Source organism: Lemur catta, chromosome 7 (assembly GCF_020740605.2).
Source record: "Lemur catta isolate mLemCat1 chromosome 7, mLemCat1.pri, whole genome shotgun sequence".
Lineage (NCBI taxonomy): Eukaryota > Metazoa > Chordata > Mammalia > Primates > Lemuridae > Lemur > Lemur catta.
Genome location: NC_059134.1, coordinates 103178605 through 103200534, shown reverse-complemented (window position 1 = coordinate 103200534; position 21930 = coordinate 103178605). Strand labels below are relative to the sequence as shown.

Here is a 21930-nt window from a genome sequence, read left to right as displayed (position 1 = left end):
CCAGCAAGCTCTGGTGGGGGTGGGAGAGACGGGGAGAGAGAGGAAGGGCTAGAGCAGCGGCCAGTGACTCGCTTGGCAGAGACAAGCATGCGGTGCCAGCAGGGGCTGTCGCAGGCTGGTCTGGGCAGGGCAGGGGGTCCTGGGGGAGGGCTGGGAGGGGCTGCAGAAGTCCAGGCACACTCTGGCCAGGGTCGGGCCGGGTGAGGCCAGTGCTCGTGCCCAGCAGGGACACACTGGCGATGCCAGGCCCCCCGCTGTGCCTCCTTCACACCCCATTTTTAACAGCGAGAAGTCATATCTGTTGCACGGCACCAGTGTGTGGCTCGTGCCACCCTGTGTGGGCAGACGCCTGCATCAGCAGGGCAGGAGGCCCCAGCACAGCTTACGGCATTTATTTATCCTGTCGGCTGTAATGCATGAGCTCCCTGAGAGGAGACTGAAGGCTGTGGGACCATGCATTCCTGGACGCTGGCATCACGGCTGAGGACCGGGTGAGGGTTGCAGGCACAGCTGTCACCAGGTGACAAATTGGTCCGCTCCGGAGGGAGCCAGCTCTAGCCACCTCTGACTCCTGGAATGGCCGTGGGAGGAGGTGGGGGGGGGCTGAATGTAGAAGGCCCCTCTGTGCCCAGCATCACAGACTGTCCCCTTTGTCTTCATCACGACCCGACAAGAGACCAGGGACAGCCGACATCCACCAAGGGATGCCCGGCTGTCTGAGCGTTTACACTCACGCACTCCTCTCTGCTATACAGCAACCATGGGAGGGAGGCGCCCTTATTAGCCCTAGTCTGCAGATGGGGAAACCAAGGCAGGCGGGGTGACAGCTGGTAAGCGATGAGCCGGGAGGTGAGCCAGGCTGCCGGGCCCAGGCCCAGCCAGCAAGCTCAGTGCAGCCCCTGGAGACAGCAGCTCTGCTTTCCCCAGACCCTGAGCACATCCCACCCTCCACGACAAAGGTCCGAGTGCATCAGAGAACCGGCAAGGAAACCCTCGCTGAGATTTCCCGGGCAAGAGCCGGGTGCTTACGTCACAAACCCAGGAGCGGCCCTGGGGTTCCTGCTGGGTCCCAGGTAGACGTGTTTTTCTGCTTTTCCGCCTCCTTCTCCAGCCCCTCCCACCCTGTGAGTGAGGCCTCAGTTTCCCCAAATCTAAAATGCATTTTCAATGTATGGTAAAATTAATTAGTGGTGAAACTCACATAACATAAAATTCAGCATGTTACCCATTTTAAAATGCACAATTCAGTGGCATTTAATGCATTCACAATGCTGTGCAGCCGTCACCACCCTCCATTCCAGAACATTCCATCGCCGCACCCATACCCATTAGCGGTCACTCCCATTCCCCCTCCCCCAGCCCTCACAACTGCTAACTCATTTCCTGTCTCCATGGATTTGCCCATCCTGGACATTTCATATAAGTGAAATCATACAATTTATGGTCTTTTTTGACTGGCCTCTTTCCCTGAGCGCAGTGTCTTCAGGGTTCACGCATGCATGGCGTGTGGCTGTGCGCCCTTTTTTGTTCCATGGCACGGACAGGTCACTTTCCGTTTGTCCTGTGCTGGTGGACTCTGGGGTTCTTTCCACCTTTTGGCTGTTGTGAGCAGTGCTGCCGTGAACGCTCACGGGCAAGGTTTTGTTGGAACACTGGCTTTCACTTCTTTGGGGCATAAACCTAGGAGTAGAATTGCGGGGTTGTAGGTAACGCTATGCACCATTTCATTCTCAAAAGGAGGTATTTAAAAAGCTCACTTGCAAAGTTGCTGGGAAGGCTGCGAACAATGGGCCAAAGCCCCTGCACTCGGAGGCATTCAGTAGGCAGCGGAGCGTGGTTAGGATAAGCTGGGCAGGCTCCCGTCTAGGCTCAAGCTCCAGCTCTATCACTCACTGCTGTGTGCCCTCCAGCAAGTTACTTAACCTCTCTGAGCCTCGCTTTCCTCTTCGGTCCACAGGGCTATGGTAAGGGCTAGATGAGCATTTGAGGTACAAGGACGAGCCTCGGCTGTCTCTGTTCTCCCCGGCACACTCAGCACCAGAGGCTTTTCTCTCTCTCTCATCTTATCTCATCCTGCAATTGTTGTCGTCAGCACCACCACCTCACAGGGGAGGGGACAGTTCAGACAGGTCGTGTAGCTTCCCTGGGCCACACAGCAGCCCCAGCTGTGACCAGGTTGGCTAGCTCCTTCCCCTCCGCACTCAGCCTTCTGAGCCATCATCTGCTACAGAAACCAAGCTCAGACGTGGCACTTGAAGCGAGTGTTTAACGCCCATAAAATCCAAGGAGCTCAATAATCCCAAATAAGGTCTCCTATGCATTTCCCCAGGAACCCAGCCCAGAAGGCAGAATTCAGAGCGTATCTCAGAAGGGAAAAGACATCACTCTTCAATTTTTGTCGGGTCTCTTGGTGTAAGACAGCTACGATCGTATCTCTAGGCCCAAACAAAGGCGTCTAACGGGATGTCTGCCAAATGCTCCGCTCCAAGAGTTCTCGCCGACAATTCAAAACAACCACATAATGTGGAGGACGGTAAGTGGGACTCCAGTTTAATGGGCAGAATGAAATCCACTATTCTTAGTTGTTGGAAGGATTTTTGGAAAAGGAACAGCTCTCAGATCAGATGCTCACATCACGCAGGCTCCTCCACTTAGTCATTTAATGACCATGGCTTTTTAAAGTTTCCAGAGAGATGTTTCCAGAAACCCAACATCCTCACCTCAACTAAAATGAGTCCACCCCAGCCAGGCACAAAATCCACTCCCCTCCTGGAAGGCAGGGGTGTCAGGGCTCAGACACCCCCACGGGATCTCGACACCAAGACAGGACCTGGGAGACCCAAATTCCGTGAGAAGGGATATTGGACAGTCGCTAAAACTGGACCCTTCTTAAGAGGTGAAAAACAGGCATCAGAGGGTGACGAACTTGCCCTTCACCCCGGAAATCAGGTCTGGGGTCATTGTCTCACGTTTGTAGGGCTCTTCGTAGTCCCCAAAGTGCTTTTATGCACTGTCTTAAGCAAATGGAAGTTCATTTCCCATGTAAAAACGCCAGATCCATGGATGAGGACGGTGCCCGCGGGCCTCAGAGACCCGGGCTTCTCACCGGCTGCTGGCGCTGTGAAGCCTCCATGCCTGGAGCCACGTCACGGTCTAGCGTGGCTGCTCCTGCTCCAGCCTTCACAGCTCGGTCTCAGCCAGAGGCAGTGGGAGGGGAAAGGGAAGGTCATGCCCCCTCTTTGTTCTGCTTCCTGGAAGTTACACTCCGTGTGCGTTGCAATGGACTGTAGGTGAAGTAACAATCAGAGTACTTTTGGAAAATTCAGGTGACGTTTTCTCATTTAAAATATTAATGAATCCGACCATCAGGTGAGCATCTAGCACGTGCCAGGCCCCACTGGCCTCTGCATGTACACAAACTTACCTCTGGGATTTCTCACGGCAGCCCTCTAAGGCGGTCCCAGCAAGCCTGTTTTACAGATGGGGAAACTGAGACTCAGAGGGCCAGGGCCAGGCTGGAGCCGGAGCCCAGGGCTGGAGGACGGAGGCACCACCCGACCCGCCGCACCGAGGGCCTGCGCTTCCTCCCCGGCCTGGGTCACCCGGTGAGTCATAGCCCCTTTGTAGTCACTTCCTGTGATTCACACTGTCTGGTCCAGCCCAGATCGTCCCCCAGAGGAAATACCAGGGATGGAGAGCGGCAACTGAGCACGAGGGGCCCCGACAGCCTCTAGCCAGCTTTGGGGAAGAACGCCCTGAGCAACAGGCCCCAACACATGACCCCCAGGGGACGCATGGCTTCTCCGAGGGGCTGGCCTCTCACAGAGAGGCCCCAGGGATGCTCCTGCCCCCAGACCAAGGGGATCGGGTGGCTGGCCCCACAGGGAAACGTCCCTGGGTCCCTCTCTGGACAGCCTCTGGGCAGCCACCACTCCTGGACAGGAAGGAGGTTGGCTCCAGCTCCAGGCTCCAGGTTGGAGCCCTGGGTCCCCCCACAGCAGCACCTCCAGGAGAAGCCCACTGTCCCCTCCTCTATACCAGCAGCTCTGCCTAGGACGCCTGCACAAAAAGCCGGTCAGCCACGGGCCCCCGGGGGGTTCTGTCCAAATGGGGGTCCTGACGCCCTGGCAGGTTGACCGAGACGGCACCCACATTCCCACCGCCTGGTAGACGAGGTCGTGGAATTAACGGTTTCTCACAAAGTCAAAGGCAAAGAGGCCTCTGCAAGTGATAACTTGGCTCTGTGACCAAATAAGGCAATATTACATTTCACTGTTTACAGCAGGCCCGCGAAACCCGGCGGCTCGGGGGGCACCGGGAGGAACGCAGCCTGCGCGGGCCTTCCAGCCCCAGCGTCCAGCACTGCGTCCAAAGCCAGTCATCATTTCCCTACAGCAACAACCATTCGTCACTTGCAAAATACACACTAGCAGGGGTGACCCGGTCTCAGCCCCAGGCGGTCGATTCCCTTGAGTGGCAGAACCTGGCTTTGAACTTCCACATCCATGATTTAAAGGCGGGGGAGCCCCTAGCAATTTATTCCAGGGCTTGAGTGAAAACAGAGGCAGTTTCTTAAATGGCAAACGTTAGAGCTCGTTTTGCGAGGTGCCTTTTTCTCTCCCGAGAATTTATTGCGAATTTTCTTGTGCAAATAAGACTTGCTGCTGCTGCGGGTGCTGCTAAGAGCCTCGGACAACCATTCTGTCCCGACGGTATTTATACAAGGACAGACACAGTTGGAGGGATCGAGTTTTACTCATTGGTATTAATAATAAGACAAGTGTAAATGTTTAAAACCCATTAGGAGGCTTTAAATGCTAAACAAAGCTTCAGCTTGCTGGCATTTGCACCCTGGGTGGGGACTAGCCTAACTGGCATCTAAGAAAACTTGAGCCCCAGGGCAAATCTACCAGCTTGAGCGTGGCTCTCAGCACCCAGCACCGTCTGCATAGACCTGGTTTCCTGGGCCCATGACGAGGGCACAGATTCACAAGACAGAGGAAACAGTTCTGCATCAGTCTCACCTTCAAAACGGGGTTTTCAAACCCGTCTTCCTCCCCACGAGACCCGGCGACTCCCCCAGGCACTGCCAGGTGTCAGGACTCAGTGAGCAAAGGGATCCGCTGGATCTCCGCTCTCTACCCCAGAGCGGCCTGGCAGGACCTCGCAGGGGCTCAGGAGGTGCTCTCTGAAAGGGAGAATGGGTGAATTAGTGAATGAAATGTATCACTGCATCTCTTGCCAACGGCAGACTCCAATTCACCTCCCTCGAATCCCATCGGAGGTCGTGGAGGGTGGATTTGTGTGGCCAGGGGCAGTCTTCAGCCGTCCCGCCTGGCTGCCCCCGATGGTCACCCTGCCCTCTCAAAGCTCCCCTTACCCCCCCCAAGGAGCTTTCCACATCCCTTTCAAGGCCCCGCCCCTACATCCACACCTTCTCCCGTGGGGGGTGGGGGGTGTGTACCAGGCAGCTATGTTGTCCCCGCTGCTGGGGCTCTGCTGTCCCCGAGTCTGCACTGAGGGTTGAACGTCAGGCAGGGCAGGTGGCCCAGGGGGCAGTGTGGGTCGGAGCTCTTCAGCCACACCCAGGTCCCACTGCTTCCAAACCCACTCCCCTGAAAGAAATGTCATTCACTGTCCAGGTGATTAATACCTCAGGGACCTAGTGTGACTTTTTAAGGGAGCGCACCACCGAGAGCCAGACCCAGCGGGGTTGAGCCCCTGCTCTGTGACCATGGCCAGTCCCCTGGCATAATCATTCATCCAACAGTGACCTACCCGGCGCCAGCCACGCCCTGACACAGCAGCAATGAACCAGGCTGGGATCCTTGGCCTTCTGAGACAGACCAGGGACATGAAAAACAGCCAACATTTAATGAGCACCGACTGTGTGCCGGGACCCCATCCTCAGCACCCCGCCTGCGTTACCTCATTTGATCCTCACCACGGCCCTGCAAAGCGGGCGTGAGCCTCGTGCGGCAGTTGGAGAAACGGAGACCCCAAGAAAAGAGCGAACTTGCAGGGCTGTGAGATGGGGCCACACTCCTTCCACGACCCCAGCTTTTCAGAGCTGGAGCCATATGAATGGAGGGAGACAGGGTCCTTAGACACCGGCCCTCGCCGTCAGTGTCTAGCTAAGCTGGTCCTGGGCACGCATGACCACAGGCAAGGTTGGAAAAGGCCCGCCCTTGGGGGTCCGTCGGGATCCCGGGGAAGTGTCTCCGCAGTAATGATTAACCACACGCAGCACCTGGCTTTGAACCCGCTGGCCTGCTGACTCACTTTGCAAAGCCTGCTCGCCCTGGGAGCGGCTTCCGCCACCTCACTTGAGATTCCAGCAGCAGAGGTGTCACAGCCGGGTGGGGTGATCCTGGCATTCAGACCTGCCACTGGGTAGCCCGAGGCCAGCCACAGGTGACACGAGTCTGATGGAGGAGACGGCGCTGGACCCCCTGCTGGCCAGTAAGGAGCGGGAGCCTCGGGATTGGGGACAGGGGACCAGGGGACCATCACTCACTGCCCCCCCACCCAGGCGGGACACCCGGTCCGTCGCTCTGTGACTGTGCAGAAGGCGTGGGTGGACACAGGCAACTGGCTTCCATGAGTGCCCAGCCCAGCCCAGCTGGGAGAGGGCAGGGGCGGTGCCCGGGGCGGGCAGGCTAATGCCACTGCCTTCCTGCCTGGCACGCCACCCTGCGTACGAGCAGTAATCACGAAGCTTGGGGTTTCTCACCCTTGGCACTGTTGACATCTGGGGCTGGATAACTCTTTGCCATGGGGGGCTGTCCTGTGTGCCGTAGAATATTTAGCAGCATCCGTGGCCTCTGCCCAGTAGAGACCAGTAATACCCCCACACTCCGTTGTAACAACCCCAAAGTGTCGCCAAAATGTGCCCGGAGGGCACAATCCACTTTCCCCCGTTGAGGACAACCACTTCCCGAGTACCAGCTCCGAGCGCAGCCTTCAGGCCACTACACATCCGAGCCTCCCGGGGTCTTACAAGGTTGGTCTCACGCTGGGGATGACTCAAGGCTTTGGGGCCAGACCCCCTGCATTCGATCTCAGACCTGTCGTTTACCAGCGGGGCCACCTAGGACAAGTGGCCTCACCTCTCTGCACCGTGGTTTATTCATCAGTAAGTGGGGCTAAGAATAGTGTCCGCCCCAGAGGAGTCTGGGTAAGGAAGGGACATGATCTAAGACACGGCAGGGGCTCTAAGCACAGGGCCCGGCACCTACTAAATGCTGTTATGATCCCATTTTACACGAGAGTAAAGCTGAGGCCCAGAGAAATTAAGTCACTTGCTGAAGGGCCACACGGCTGGTCGTGTGAGGGCTGTGAGGGACCCTAGACATCTCTCTCCAGAGCCTCCTGTGCAGCAAGAGGAGGCGGCTGAGAATTCAGGGACCCAGTCCTAGCCCCAGCCCGCCCTGTTCCTCCCTGTGTGACCGAGTGTGGGTCACTTCCCTCTCTGGGCCTCAGCTCCCTAGACCAGCAGGTTCCATCTCAAACAGCGCTCATCGGGCGGCTACACGGCAGGCTGTATCACTCACGCCAGCCTGGTCTTAGAGAGGGGGTCCTGCTCTGTGTGGGGGGGGGCCCTGAGGGCCTTCCTGGCATCAGGGACCAGCCAGGGGACACTTTGGGGTCGGGTGTGTCCATCTGTCCAGCCCATGCTGGTTGGGTGAGCGAATGAATGATCCCTCCGTGTATGAGTGAATGAATGGATGAGCGGACGAGGAGGCTGACCAGCATCCCATGGCACCCCCGACCGTGGGAACGCCAGGACGCCAGCTGAGATGTCCCTCCTGTATGACAAGGGGGAGGAGGCCGTGCTTGGTGGCTCCTGCTCTCCGCTGTCCGGAGCGAGGTCCGAGCCCTCGGGGCAGCTGCCTTCCCAGAGATTCCCCAGCCAAGGCTGGAGCGTCCCCCAGGGCTGGCCTCGTCTCCAGCCCTCTGGCCTCCATTGGAAGCTAGGTCCCAGGGCAGAGTGGGGACGGAGCAAGGATTTGCAAAAATGAGCAAAGTAGCTGAAAAAGGACTAATTTTTATTTTTGGTTTGTTCTCAAAGTGTCAGAGAGCTGAGACAGAGGGAGGAGGAATGCGAATTGAGCAAGGAAATGTTTACAGAGGAGCCCTCAAATGACTCCACACTGGTGCCAAGTGTTTGAGATCCCTGCACTGAGAGTGTCCAAGGACCCATTTCCTCCCCAGCGGCCCTCGGACGGCCACGCCACAGTATGGGAGAGGGAGTCGTGGCAGCATTGCCCTGTCACTCCCCTGGCACTGGCCTCTCTCCCCAGGCAGTCTGGCCCTTATGTCTAGAGGGCACCAAACTTGGGCCTCTAGGAGCCTGGAGGCTTGGATGCCAGTCTCCACCTCGCCCAGGAGCCTTGTTGGGTGGGATTCTGTCCAGGAGCTGCAGTGAGTGATACTCCTATGCCAACTACACAGCCCATGAACTTTGGACCTGGCCTTGAGCCTTGAGTACACCCTTGCTGGCAGCACAGGGCTGCAATTTGAGGGAGTCTCCTGGGAGGGGCCCTTGTTGTGTGTTGGAAGCTGCATCCTTGGGTCTTCATTCCTTTGTCACTAAGCTCTAGGTTCTCAGAGCCCTTGATTATATTAATAACTCTAGCATCTCTAAAAGGGAGCACTTAGACATGTATTAGTCAGTCACACTCTAGTATAAATGAGGTTAGCCATGGTCTTTCCTGGTAACTGCTGCCTGAACGAAAGTGAGCTCCCCTTCAGGATGTTGGGCAGCCATGGGACAGCAAGGGGTGCAGGAGCCATGGGAAGGGTCCTGGACAAGGGGCGGAGTGCATGGCTGCCAGTGATAAGCTGTGACCCTTCTCCAGCTGCCACCAAGGACCCCGGATTTCTCTTCCAGGGCCATGGGTAGGGACTTCCTCCCAGGGTGGAGGCTGAGAAGGGTGGTAGGAAGATCACAGAGCCGGATCTGAGCTGGATCAGCTAGATCAGCTGGTGCTGGGACCGACCTGCGGCAAATGGACGCCTCAGCTCTCAGCTGCCACATCTGTAAAATGGTCCTGAGACACCTGTGAGGGCGGGACGCGTGTGGCAGCGTTTCCCCCGGTGATGGTCATCATTGTCTGACGCTGGAGATGGGAAAGGCCGCTCTCTCTGGCTACCGCCTCCGTTTCCTCTTTAGACTGAGAACCTCAGTGTCCAACTCTACTGGGAAATTGCGTCTCCCTTTTTGCCAAAAGAAGTGAAATCCCACTGTGGGTCCTTAGGGCAGGAAAAAGGGCAGCTTAGGGGCTTCAAGAGACCCAGATGGCAGGGTCGTGGCCAGGATGAATCATATCGCCCCTCATCGATCAGAGAAGGGGTCCCCGAGGGAGGGAGGGGAGTCACCACAGTCGGAGGGGTGCACTGTTCTCAGGGTTTCCAAGAAGGTCTCTATTAACAGGAAGTGCAGACAGATGGGGAGAGAGGAGGGGAAGGAGGGAGCGCGGGAGGGAAGCCCGAAGGAAGGTCTTTCTCCTGAGGAGACCGAGATGGTGACGCTCCCATCAGAAGCCTAACCAGAGCGCATGGAACCAGCGCACCCAGCGGCCAGCTCAGGGCCGAGGGACCCACAGCCTCTGCAGCTCAGCCGCAGGGAAGCAGGGACGGAGCTGGGCTGGCAGCCGCGTGGTGGTGAAGACCTTCAGAGTGTCACCAGCCCCATCGATGTGTCCTCATGTGAACATCCGTTGGGAAATGTTCAAGAGGCCATGGCCTTGGCCGGCACCCTGGGGGCAGGGGCTATTTGCTGTAGCAATTACTTCACACAGGTCTGAAGTGAAACGTTACGTAAGAGGAACTCTGTGATCTCAGAAAGGTCACTCTTCTCTGGGGCTGTTTGCCCATCTCCATCGGGATGAGGGTGAGGGAGGAATTCAACAGTCACCTTGCAGGGAGAGGGGACCCAGGAAAGACTTCTGTGCATTCGGCAGCAAGAGGCAGAAATGCTGCCTTCAAAAAGGCGGAAATTACTTTCTCTCATATGAAAGAAGTTGAAAGGTGGATTCCGGGGCTGGGAGGGGGCTTCATTGCAGTCGTCACAGATGCAGGGTTCTTCTCTCAGGCTGCTCTGCCGTGCTCAGCATAGGCATCCACCTCGTGGCCCACCACAGCTGCTTGAGCCCAAGCCGTCAGACCTGCATTCCAGCCAGGGGGAGAGAGAAAGCGCAAAGAGGTGCACCCTCCCTTCCTAGAAGTTGCCCACATACTTTCACTCATTCCCACTGGCCTGAACTTAGTCCCAGAGCCACATCTAGCTGCAAGGGAGGCCAGGAGGTGCAGTTTGAGTTCTCAGTGGTCACATGCCAGCTAAAAATTAGGGGAACCTCTTATTAAGAAAAAGGCAAAGAATTAATTTGGGAGGCAGGGAGAACTGTCAGTCTGCAGCGCCTTGGTCTCCTCATCTATAAAGTGGGATGGCTGCTCCCCGTGGTCTCTGAGTCCTTTCCAGCCTAGACAGTCTATGTTCCACACAATTTGCCTCATGGAGTTTTCTAGACTTTAGGGTCCACTAGGGCAAGGAGTTCTGCATGCTCTGTTCACGGCTATTTCCCAGGTGCCTAGAACATGCCTGGCACATGATCTGTGTGTTTGTTGAGTGATTGAATTATGGTGTTTTAACGGGTAGACCAGGGGCCACTCACTCTTTTTTTCTCTTCTTCTTTTTAAAAAACTTTTCCTTTTTGCCTTTTCTTTTGCCTTCTCCTCCCTCTCTTCCTTCTCCTCGCTTTTCCTTTTTCAGACTCCCGGCCCTACCCCACTGGCTGCCCGCCTGCCGTGCCTCCCAGACCACAGACCTGGGTTGCAGGGGGAGGCTGCGGGGGGAGGCTGCGTTCGCAGGGCCCCAGGCCGGGGAAGCTGGGGGCTGGCGCTGAGGTAGCTTTGGTGTGGCAGTGCAGGCGGCCCTCCTAGTGTGTGCCTGTGAGTCCCTCCTCTCTCAGCCCTCAGAAAGGTGACTCCCACCCCACCGAGCCATCCTTACCTACCCCACAGAGACTGCTTCGGGAGAATGACTCCCCGCAAAAGGAAAGCGGAGGCACGTTCGGAGAACTTGACACTCCGGAGTGTTTGACCCCCGGCCGCGTTTGGAAAGGCCAGCGTTACCTCAGTCTACAATGCACAGCATGGTCTGTGTGTGCCTAAGCTGGGTTGTGAGTGGCTGCCGTCATTTGGCCACGTACTCGCAGTCCTGGCCAGTGTGAGTGCTGTTGCAAAGGCACAAGCGGCTGACGCTGCCCCAGGGCTGAGACAATCGCCTCACAGACAATCCGACTACCTCATTTCCTGGGTAAGTGCCACAGGCACACACTTGCTGTGTATTTTTTCTTTCTATGGAAACTGTAAAGTGCTATAATTAACATTGTATGTATCATCTTCCGGGAGCCGTAAAACAATTCATGACCAATTGGATTTTTTTCTGTCCCTTCCACTCTGTACTTTGATAAGGCATTTCTGTGAGAATACACTGTATGGACATATCCCTGGGGTTATGCCTGACACGGTTCGCAAATCCCAGAGGATCCCCCGTCCTCGGCGCCCACCAGCATTCCTAAGAGAGTTAGCACCTTGGGTCAGGGACAGCCGGCAGCCCTCAGGGCCTTCTCGGGGCTGGAGCCTGAATGTCCTTCCTCCCTCCTCCACCCAGGACGCCACACACATCCTGTCCTTGGCAGGGCCCTCCCCAGCGCCCCTCTGCCATCTTGTCATTCTCTGTCCCCTCACCCTGCTTCATTTTTCCTTAAAACCCCCTCACTATCTGGCATGATATATTGGCTTATTCTCTTTCTCCCCCACAAAAGTATAATTTCCATAGTAGCAGAGATTTAAAAAAAAAATCATTGTATCCTCAGCACTCAGACCTGTGCCACGGCGATGGGAGTGCTTAAGAAATACTTACTGACTGACGCCTTCAACTTTTCTAAATATTTTCTCCTGGCCCTGGTAGACTCTACTAAAGATGAAAAATACTTTTAATGCCCAATCTAGCAAGTCCAGAGAGTTCTTCTCGGGCAGTATAACAAGTCCTAGCACATGTCCTACTTTATCACGTGCTTTTAGATTCCTTCTTGTTCTAAAAAGTTTATAAGGCAGCTTATCACAATTTTAAAAACTCCTCTAAAAAGTAAAACAATTTGGAAGGTCATAAGGGAAAAGGGGTGCAGGGAAAGTAAGGTTTGGAAAGTGAGATGTTAAAAATAATATTTAGCACTTATAGATGGCTACTGTGGGCAAGTCAGGCTGTTCTGCCTGTTTTTGGTCACTTTCTCTCCGTGACAAGCCTTGGAGTACACACTGTAATAGATGCCCATTTTACAGATAAGGAAACTGAGGCACAGAAAGGCAAAGGCACTTGCCCAAGGTGGCTGAGCTGGTCGAAGGCAGGCAGGTCTGAATCACTGGTCTCTTATGCAGCAGAACCACATGTTCTTGGCCCTGACACCGGGACCCAGGGACACGGGGCCCACTTGTGGGTGGCACGGGGCCCTAAGCATCTGCTCAGAGCACCTCCCCAAGTCGTCTCTGAGCCTCTCGGTTCTGGGAGGGAGACACGAGCCTTCTGACAGTTTATGGTGTCCGTGAAATCAGGCCACACCCATGGCTCAGAGGGAAGATGCCTGTGACCAACAGCCAGCCAGCCCCCAGCAAAAGCTGGGTCTGGTTCTTATCTGAAAAATAACGGGATGGATGGAAGGCTCTGTGAGGGGCAGGAACGAGGGCAGCCTGGGAGGGCAGTGAGCAGGAGGGGCAAGTGTCCACCCCCCACGCCGCCGCAGGACAGCCCTGGCCCTGCACGTGCCTGCCTCGGCCGCTGGACGGCACCAGGAGAATCCTGGCCCACCCTCGCTGGCCGAGGCGCTGAGCCGCTCACAGAGCATCAGACTGGCCACGCCTGGACCACGTGTCCACGGCCCAGTTGCCAGGGAGATGGAGCAGCAGACCTCACATCCTCCTTCCACAGACTGGGCTCCATGCCCACCAATATGACATTCACTGGGGGACCCCCTAACAGGACAAATGTTCACCACACCCTCCCTGAGGGGTCCCCAGAGGACAGCCTCCTGCAGGGTCCACTAAGAACCACAGGCTCTACCTGTCTTCGAAGCAGAGGATGAGGGAGCTGGTGCCTTTCTGTGCAAATGAGATCTACCTTGACAACCCCCTCCAGGGGGATTTGGGCTTCTAGCACGGAGATTCGTGGGTGTGTGGGGCCCCAAAGTGATGGCCCCTCATTCGGTCCTAGGAAGTGTGCAAAAGCACGTTACGGACTGTGCCCCTGCCCCCGCCAGCAGCTGTGGAGTGCTGGCTCCCGGCTCCACGCTGACCCGGACAAACAGCCAGCCTGGTGTCAGGACCAGGGCCCGCAGCCCGTGGGAAGCGGGGCTCACCTACCGGGCAGCGCCAGTCGCCTTTCAGAGCAGCGAGTCCAGAGCCCGCGACCCTAGGGACTGGCAGAAACATGGCAGTCCGACGGTTCATTCGGTGTTGTTTGGTTTATTACTTTGCCCACATAGCTGGGGACAAGGCACTCATCTGCTGTGCTCTGCACCCCTCCTCCGTGCCCCAAGGGTGGGGCAGGGCTGGTCTTTACGGACTGCGTCCACCTGTCCCCATTGCCCTCTGGGCTGTGGACACACTGTTGATTCCCCTTAACTGGGGCCAAGTCCCTGTAAATAGTCCTTTCATTAAACTGGTCTCATTTTGGGCTGAATTGTGTCCTCCCCCAATTCATACGTTAAAGTCCTAACCCCCGGCACCCCACCAGGTGGCTGTATCAAGGTAAAATGAGGTCATTAGTGTGGGCCCCAATCCCATAGACCTGGTGTCCTTATAAGAAGAGGAGAGTAGGACACGGACAGGCACAGTGGGACGACCAAGTGAGGACACGGGGAGGAGACGGCCGTCTGCCAGCCACGGGGAGAGGCCTTAGGGGAAGCCAGCCCTGCGACGCCGTGATCTTGGACTCCAGCCTCCAGGACTGAGAGACAATGGATGTCTGTTGTTTAAGTGTCTCAGTATCCGTTCCGGCCACCTGAGCAAATGAACACAGACCCCCACAGAGAGCCATCTGCTTGCTACCGGGCTGTGACTGGTACATGTCATGAGATTGTGCGACAGCCACGGATACCCAGGGTTTGAAAGGTGCCGGGCCTGGTGTCCAGCATGTCCCCTGCAGGGGTTCACTGCAAGCTTATCCCCAGGAGGTGGATGCTCCAGAGGCTGCTGTCACCCCTGGAGGACAGGGAAGAAAAGCAAGGCTCAGTTTAAGAATTCTGCCCAAATCCCATCAGAAGTGGTGACGCCAGGCCTGTGCCCAGGCGGTTGGATCCACACCCGCTCTCTTCTGCTTCCCCGGGCGTGAGAGGACTCATCATCCAGCACGGGAGCATGGCTGCCCTGCTCGCCGAAGGTGGCTGGAATCCTTTAGGCTGAAGTTAAGACAGGGGGGCCGGATAGAGCCCACCGGGCATCACTCAACTTGTCAAAACAACCCTGGCACAGGTAACAACACGACAGTCGTGTTCTGTGTGTGCAGTCACTGCTGGGAGATGCCAGTCAATCCCAAGGCAGTTCCCGCTGCCACATTCAAAGACTCTCAAAGTGGTCCATGCGCTGCGAATAGTCCGATCTTGTTCCAAACTATGAAATGTCCTGCCCAGGGCTCCCCGCTGCCAGCGCCGGCCGAGCACCCAGGCGCACTGCTGCTCGAGCAAGAGGTTGGCTCTGCTAAAGGCAGCAGTGACCTAACAGACCCATCTGTGAGCGGGCTGGGGTCAAGGAGACGGTGCACGGCGCCCCCCACCCCCTGCCCCCCTGGCCTGTACGGGGGACAAAGAGTGGCAGGGCAGCCCCTGTTGGAAGTATGACCTGGGGACAGTCTGAGGGCTGGACATTGGTTGAGATTTTAAAATCAAACATGTCGTCATAAGGGTGGCCTGGGGACACAGACTTTGGTCTCTTTTCAAGGACAAAGGAAGCCAGCTCCTCACCAGGGTTGTCCCCTGAGAGGACTGCAGCGCCGTGGTTTTGTGCACCCGGGACCCCTGCCCAGAGCACCGTGGGCGGAAAGTCGTCACTGCTCTGAACCCTTGGAGATTTCTGAGGTTGGTGTTGCTTTTCCTTCTCAGATTCCCTTAAACGACGGGAAAGCGATATCTCCAAAGAGGGTTTGTGAGCAATCCCCTCGCACAGGGGCTGCCATCTGCATGCTGTGGCTGGCAGGGGCCAAGGAAAGTTTCCAGAGGGACACTCAAGGAGGGTTGCCCAGGGCCCTCCGGAGAAGAGGCCTGGCCGGTGGGGCCGGGTGTCCCCACGGGCAGCTTGACCCGGGGTTTTCCCTGGGAACTGTCACCCCAAACCCACATTAAAGAAGAAAGGGAGGTGCGGGGGACACACTCTGCTCCCTTGCGCCGAAGAACCTGAGTGACTTCGAGCTTTACCTGCCGGTTCTGGGAAGCCGGGCACTCCCAGGGGTCAGTTCACCAGGCTGCCACCTCTGCTCAGATGGAAACGGAGAATGTTTTTGTTGGCAAAGCACCTCAAAGCCCCGGCCCGAGAGGCAGATTCACCGGGTGATTGCAGATGCCGTCTCGATCACCGTGTTTTTAAACGATACCCAATGTGAAGTCACCCTTCTCTCGAGAGGTATTTTCCCATCACTCCTGAATGAAGCTCTATTCAGTCAGCCCTGAATGGCCCTGTGACCTTCCAAGGAGAAAAGCCACCAAGTGCGTTCAATTACAGAAAAGACTTTCTCTATGAATCTGCCATCTTCAAATAACTTAGAAACATATTTAGAGTTCGTATCTCACCTCTGTTTTATGCCAAGAGCCCTGGCATCGGTGCTATTTACTCTGAAAAAAACCAGGCTGTGTTTTCTTTAATCGCATATTGAGTGTAAATATTTGCAACATTAATTAGAGTCCGTTTAATTCCAAAATCTGGAGCACCATGGGCAGCCTAAGAGTAAACAGGCCGCTAGATGCTAGTCATCCCTGGAAGATTCTGTGCTGAGAGCCCCCCTCAGGCCTTTCACCTGCCCCAGCTGCAAACAAACAAGCTGAAGGTTGAGGGGAGGCCAAGGAGCCCGGAGCCCGGGTTTGAATGCTGCGAATCGCAGGGACTGAATATGGGATGTTTTCCTGTTATTTCCATACCTGTCTTGTTATTCCTGGTAATAATGTGTTGCAACTGGAGCACTGAGTCCATCCATGCTAATTCCAAATTCCAGAGAGATAAATGGAAGGTCGATATGGTACTGCTGGAAGGGTTCTGGAGTTGACTAGAAATTTCTAGAATCAGTTGGACCTGCGTTTGAATCCAAAGTCTGCCACTTACCAGCTGTGCGGACTTGAGCAAGCCATTCTCCCTCTCTGTGCCAGTTTCCTCAGCTGTAAATGGGAAGAGTAATTCAGACCTCATGTGGTTGAGGTAAGACAGATAAAAATAATAAAGCAAATGCTTAGTTCTGGTGCCTCGAGTGGCCCAACATCTCTGAGCCTAGGGCCACCTCCCTGCCTCCTAACAGGCAGGTAACAAACGTGAGGGGCACAGTGTCGGCTCACAGAACCCGTGTACCACACAGAAGCCATCGTCACGCTTGCATTTCCCCCGAGTGCAGCAGCCCAGCCGCTGGTGCCCTGCAAAACTCTTTTAGGCGCAAAGGGAACCGATTTCAGGTGGCGCCAGGACCTGGCCAATAGGAGGCTGGCAGCACGTGGTGAGAATGGACTTCAATTTCCACTCCTCTTGGAGTCTTCGGGGGGCTGAGCAGGTCCCGCACCCCTCTGTCCCGCACGAGTCTCCCCAGCTGGCAGTGTGGGGTCGGGCTCGGGGCCCCCCAGTGCTTCCAGGTAGAACTGAGGAACATTATTGCATTTTTATTGTGCTTTATTAAACGATCGGCTTCTGTTTATGGTCAGTGATTCCTATTTTCATTTCCAGTCATGATATTGGGTTCTTTAAAAATGATGTTTGATAAGCCCTTAAAAGGGAAGAAAATTCTGATGCATGCTCCAACACGGGTGAACCTCGAGGACGTTATGCCAAGTGAAGTAAGCCAGACACAAAGAGGACAAACGCTGCTCGAGTCCACTGAGGTCCCTGGAGTCGTCAAATTCATGCAGACAGAAAGCAGAGTGGGGGGTGCCAGAGGCTGGGGGAGGGGAGTTATTGTTCAATGGGGTCAGAGTTTCGGTTTTGCAAGATGCAGAGAGTTCTGGAGATGGATGGTGGCGATGGCTGCACAGCCATGTGTTGTCCTTAACGCCACTGAACTATACATTTAAAATGGTTAAAATGATAAATTCTATGCGATGTCTATTTTGCCATAATTAAAAAATAAAAATAAAGTTTGAAATAGTGAGTTGGGTTAAAGAAAGATATGAAGGAAATCATGGCACAGGAAGATCATGAATCCGGCTCGAATTAGAGACTCGAAGCCTGCGTGGCTGATGTTTGGGAACATTGGATTTCTACCACACGGCAGAGCGGTCAGAGCAGACTCTGGAGCCAGGATGTCTCGGTTTGAGTCCCAGATCTCCACTTACTGCTGTGTGACTTTGGGCAAGTAACTTCACCTCTCTGAGCCTCAGCATCCTCATCTGTAAAGTAGGAATCACAGTAGCACATACCACATAGAATTGCTGCACAGATTCGATGAGCTGATATTTACACAGTGTTTGGAACGGGGCCTCACACACAGTAAGTGCTCTCTTAGTGTTGTTAAATAAACAGACTTCCCTGAGGAGAAGCACAGGCAGACAGCTTGCCTCGCCTGTCCGAGGGCCCCTCTGCAAGTCAAGCCCACAGACAGAAACCTGCTGCAGCTACAGGTCCCCTGTGACAGAGCGGAGGACTGTCACTCCAGCAACCACGTTCTGCTGTCGGGAGCCCCTGGTATCCGTGGTGAGCAGCTGCCGAGGAGGCTGGGCCAGGGAGGTTCCCCAGCTGGAAGCCGCCCCAGTCCTCCTCCCCCTGTTAGCCAGGTGCATCCACCGTGCCCCTGCCCAGCGTCACCCCGCCCTGCGCGCACCTGCATGGGGTCTCTCTAATCCCTTCTAAGGACCCCTCGGAAACAGGCCAATGTCTGGCAATGACCAAATGGATAAACAAGCTGTGGCACACCCACACCATGGAATAGTATTCAGCCAGAGAAAGAAACGGAGTTCTGATACAAGCCCTCGTGTGGACAAACCTCAAACACTGAAGGAAGCCGGACACAAAAGACCATCTGATGCATGATTCCATTTATATGAAATATCCACAGCGAATAAATCCATAGGGCAGAAAGAGGATTGGTGGTTGCCGGGGGCTGGGGGAGGGTAGGAGATGGGGAGTGGTTGTCAATGGGTTAGGGCTTTTACTCTGGAGTGATGGAACATTCTGGAACTAGATAGAAATGCCGTTGCTCAACATTGTGGAGGTTCGAAATGCCACTAAATTGTGCATTTTAAACTGATCGATTTTATATTATGTAAATCTTACCTCAGTAAATTTTTTTAATTAAAAAAAAGACACCCCCCAGCCCTGCTTAGTGCAGCCACCTGGGGCCCCCAACACTAACCAGCCCCCACCATGCTCCCACCCCTGTCCGGGTGCCTTTGTCCCCACCTCTGTGTCTCCACCCAGCCTCTGCCAGAACCCCCTAAAGCCACCCTCTACCTGGAAAACTCACCCACTCTCTGCCCCAGCTCAGGGGCCACTGCCAGCTCCTATCTGCTCCTTAGGGGGTGGCCTCTGCCAGCATGTCAGCCTCCTGCCACGCCGCCCTGGCTGACTGAGCTGAGGGTGATACAAACAACCATGCCCCCTAATCCTTATGACGCACCAGGTTCTGGCCTAGAAGTCAGATTCTTGTCCTAGCTCCACGGAATTCCAACCCACAGCTTTGCCAAGGCCCATGTTACAGATGCACAAACCAAGGTGCTGAGAAGTAACTTGTCTAAGACAGGACTGGGGACACTCTCTGTTCAACTGCTGAGGCCCTGGGCTCAACTCAACTTCCACGTCACCTTGCTTGCCTCCTCTGGGTGGGGGGCCAGCCCTGGAGGGCGCGGGCTCTGCCTTGCTCACCCTTGCACCTCCCGACCCCCACCAACCCGAGTGAGGGCCCCGCCCACAGCAGGTGCTCAAAGAGCCAAGTGGAACCAGAAACAGTCTTCCCCAGGCCATGAGAAATCAGCATTTCAGCGACCCGTGACCCTGTAGGTGTTCTGATAACCAGTGACAGTGGGGCTGGAGTGTATGTGACAATCTGGGTGTCTCCTGAGCAGATGATGCACTGAGAGGGATGTGGCCACAGGTGGTGTGACTGTCATCAATCAGCTCTGGCCTCTGGCATCTGCTAAGGCTGAGCGACATTTGGGAGCAGGGGAGACTTGGGTGCCACTGCTGGTGGCTTTTGTGAGTCAGTTGCAAGCTCAGAGTCGCCACAAGGCCCCAGTGTCTGATAAGGCCCAGGCTTTGTGCAGGGCTCAGCCTGTCCCAGCAAGGACAGGGCCTCACCCTGCAAAGCCTATTTTAAACCTGGGCCAGGCCCAGGGGGTGAGCGCCGGCCCCAGCCTCAGCAAGAGCTGCCTTCCCTCCTTCCCTCGCCGCCTCACCGAAAAGGGAAACCATTTTCCATAATTACAAGCATTGTGTGCCGTGATTACTGTATTCTGCTCTATTCCGTAATGATGGCTGTGTGTTGTAATGACAGGCATGCCACTTCCCCGAACCAGGCCACTTGCCCCGCTCTGCCTAACATAAATATCTCCCTGGCATGGCAGGGTGTGGGGAGGTCCTCAGCTTCAGAGGGGCTGCGGCATGGGGCTCCCCAGAAATGGGCAGGGGGGTTCCAGATACTCCTCTTTCAGGCCGCTTTGTCCCCATCTGGGCCACATGGACAACCCAGCCTTTCTCCAGCCTGGCATCACTCTCACGTGACAACATTTACCAAAATAGCAGCCGAGACCAATCTTTTTAAAATGAGCTGGTTCAGGTATTTACTAAAATATCTTTTTGAACGTCTGGGTCTGCGAACCAGCATTTTTGCATATGTTGGACACAGCCAAAGGGTTTCATCTGAATGCAACGTAATTGGAGCCAAGAAAATGAAAAGAAGAAAAAGTGGCTTCAATCGGAATGAATCAACATCTATTAATGGCTGTTTAACATAGTTCTGCTAATAATAATGCATTAAACAATGTGCATTTTAAAGCTGGCTAAATATACAATAGCCCATCCCTGTCCAAAAAGGTAAACAATGACAGTTAAAAATAGTCTCAGTACGTATTTACATTTTTTTTCCCTCTGAGCCTTTTTGGCTTATAGTTCATCATTCCAGGGATATGAATTCCAAAATTTTCCCTGTGTATTTACATAACTGAGCAATTGCTATGTATCACATTGGCGATCAGACCCTTCCAAGAAAAATGGGTTTTTATCTTGACTCCTGCACAACAATGGTCAGATGGAAACACTCTGTGAAATGAGTGTGGCCTCCCTAAGGGCCCACGACAGCACCCAATTCCCATCCAACCGACTCTCCCCTCCACGGGCAAGTGTCCCGGGGTACGCAGCACATGCCTCGGGCTTCTTGGCAAGCTCACCACAGGGCACCTTCTGTCCGCAGTGAATAAGAAATCCCACCAGGTGCCTCGGCTCCCAGTGTCTGAGTCCAGACTGAAAGGAAATACTTACTAAGGAGAACAACAGGGCTGACTCGATGAGAGGAAGGAGCCTGGACTCTGCCCTTCATACACAGTGCACAGCACTGGGATGGGGGCAGGGAAGGAGAACCTGGCAGGAAACATTTCTTTGTGGTTTTGCTGCTACCAGCGTCTTCCACCCAGGGGCAGTAGCCGTGGGTACCAATCCCAGCAGGCCTGGTGGGGATCAGGGAGGACGCTCACACTCCGTCCAGCGTCCCTTCCACATCCATGTGGATGTGGCCTGTCCCCCCGTGGGATGGCTGGGTCTGTCTTCCCCAGGGTCGAAGCTGGACACCTTGTGGGTGTTACCTTGCCAGGTGGTCTGGGGTCCTCCCTCGCACCAGCCTAGCTCCTCCCTTGGGGTGCAGAAATTGTAAGATGACCTTTCAAAAGTTCAGACCCTGGCCCTGTCCACAGCGCCCCTCCTGTGGGCAGGGAACAGCTTAATGTTTTGTTTACCGTGGTTCTGCCTCAGAATTTATTGTATTTATCTGGAGATGTCATGGGTGTGCGTTTATAGATACACAAGGAGGCGCCGTCACCGCCGTGCTCCACGCCCTCCCCTGTGCCCACATTGCTGCTGGCTGGGAGGATGCTGAATTGTCCAGACCTCAGTTCCCAAACACAGCAGGGCTGGAGAGGGGTCCTCCTGGCCCCCTGCCCTGAGCCCTGCTGCAGGGATGTGGCCATGATGTGGTGAGGAGGAATGGCAGGGGATGTGGGTGACAGTCCCCACCTGGGGCCCTGGTTGCCCCCCGGCCAAGTTCTCTTAGCTCAGGTAGCTAGAATCTTCAAATAAAAGGACTTTGCCTCTACCTTGGGGCAGTTCTCACTTTATCCAGATTCCTAAATTCTGCACAGGCTGGGGGATGGGGGTGGGTAACAGGGTCAGGCCCTGCACCGCCCTATAACCTCCAGCTCCTTGCCACCCCTGGCTTCAGCCCCCTCATATGACAAATTGACAATAATTAATTAGGGCCCTGCCACCTGAGGGAGGGGGCCAGGACGCTCTACAGATGCTGGAACCAGGCCACCCCCGGAACTGCCCCGTGCCCAAGGCTGCGCCCCGTTTCTCAGGGCTGTCCGAGCCCACCGCCCCCCTTAGTCAACACCCTTCCCTGGGGCCCGGCTGGGGCGCGCCTCTCAGGGCCGCTCAGGGCCCCACCGCCCGCCGGGACTGATAGGACGGTCGGTCCGCAGCCGT

The 21930-nt window shown here is 55.4% G+C and overlaps 1 protein-coding gene and 1 long non-coding RNA gene across 8 annotated transcripts in view; one reads left to right on the top strand and one right to left on the bottom strand.

Moving 5' to 3' along the window:
* Positions 1 to 2656: 2656 nt before the first annotated feature.
* Positions 2657 to 5713, bottom strand: LOC123641891. Its single transcript, XR_006736363.1, has 4 exons — positions 5465 to 5713; positions 5025 to 5188; positions 3425 to 3469; positions 2657 to 3284 (listed from the first exon to the last, which is right to left on the bottom strand). It is a non-coding gene; the product is annotated as an uncharacterized LOC123641891 (long non-coding RNA).
* Positions 5714 to 6323: 610 nt separating this feature from the next.
* Positions 6324 to 21930, top strand: part of ANO1 (anoctamin 1) — a 163193-nt gene continuing 147586 nt past the window's right edge. For 3 of the 7 annotated variants that reach the window (XM_045558232.1, XM_045558230.1, XM_045558231.1), the window contains exon 1: positions 6325 to 6462. In XM_045558232.1, the coding sequence (XP_045414188.1) occupies positions 6429 to 6462 (34 nt within the window). In that variant the 5' untranslated portion in view covers positions 6325 to 6428. Of the gene's footprint in view, positions 6463 to 21930 lie in introns of all 7 variants that reach the window. The other 4 variants (XM_045558228.1, XM_045558227.1, XM_045558234.1 and 1 more) reach the window with 2 other exon arrangements.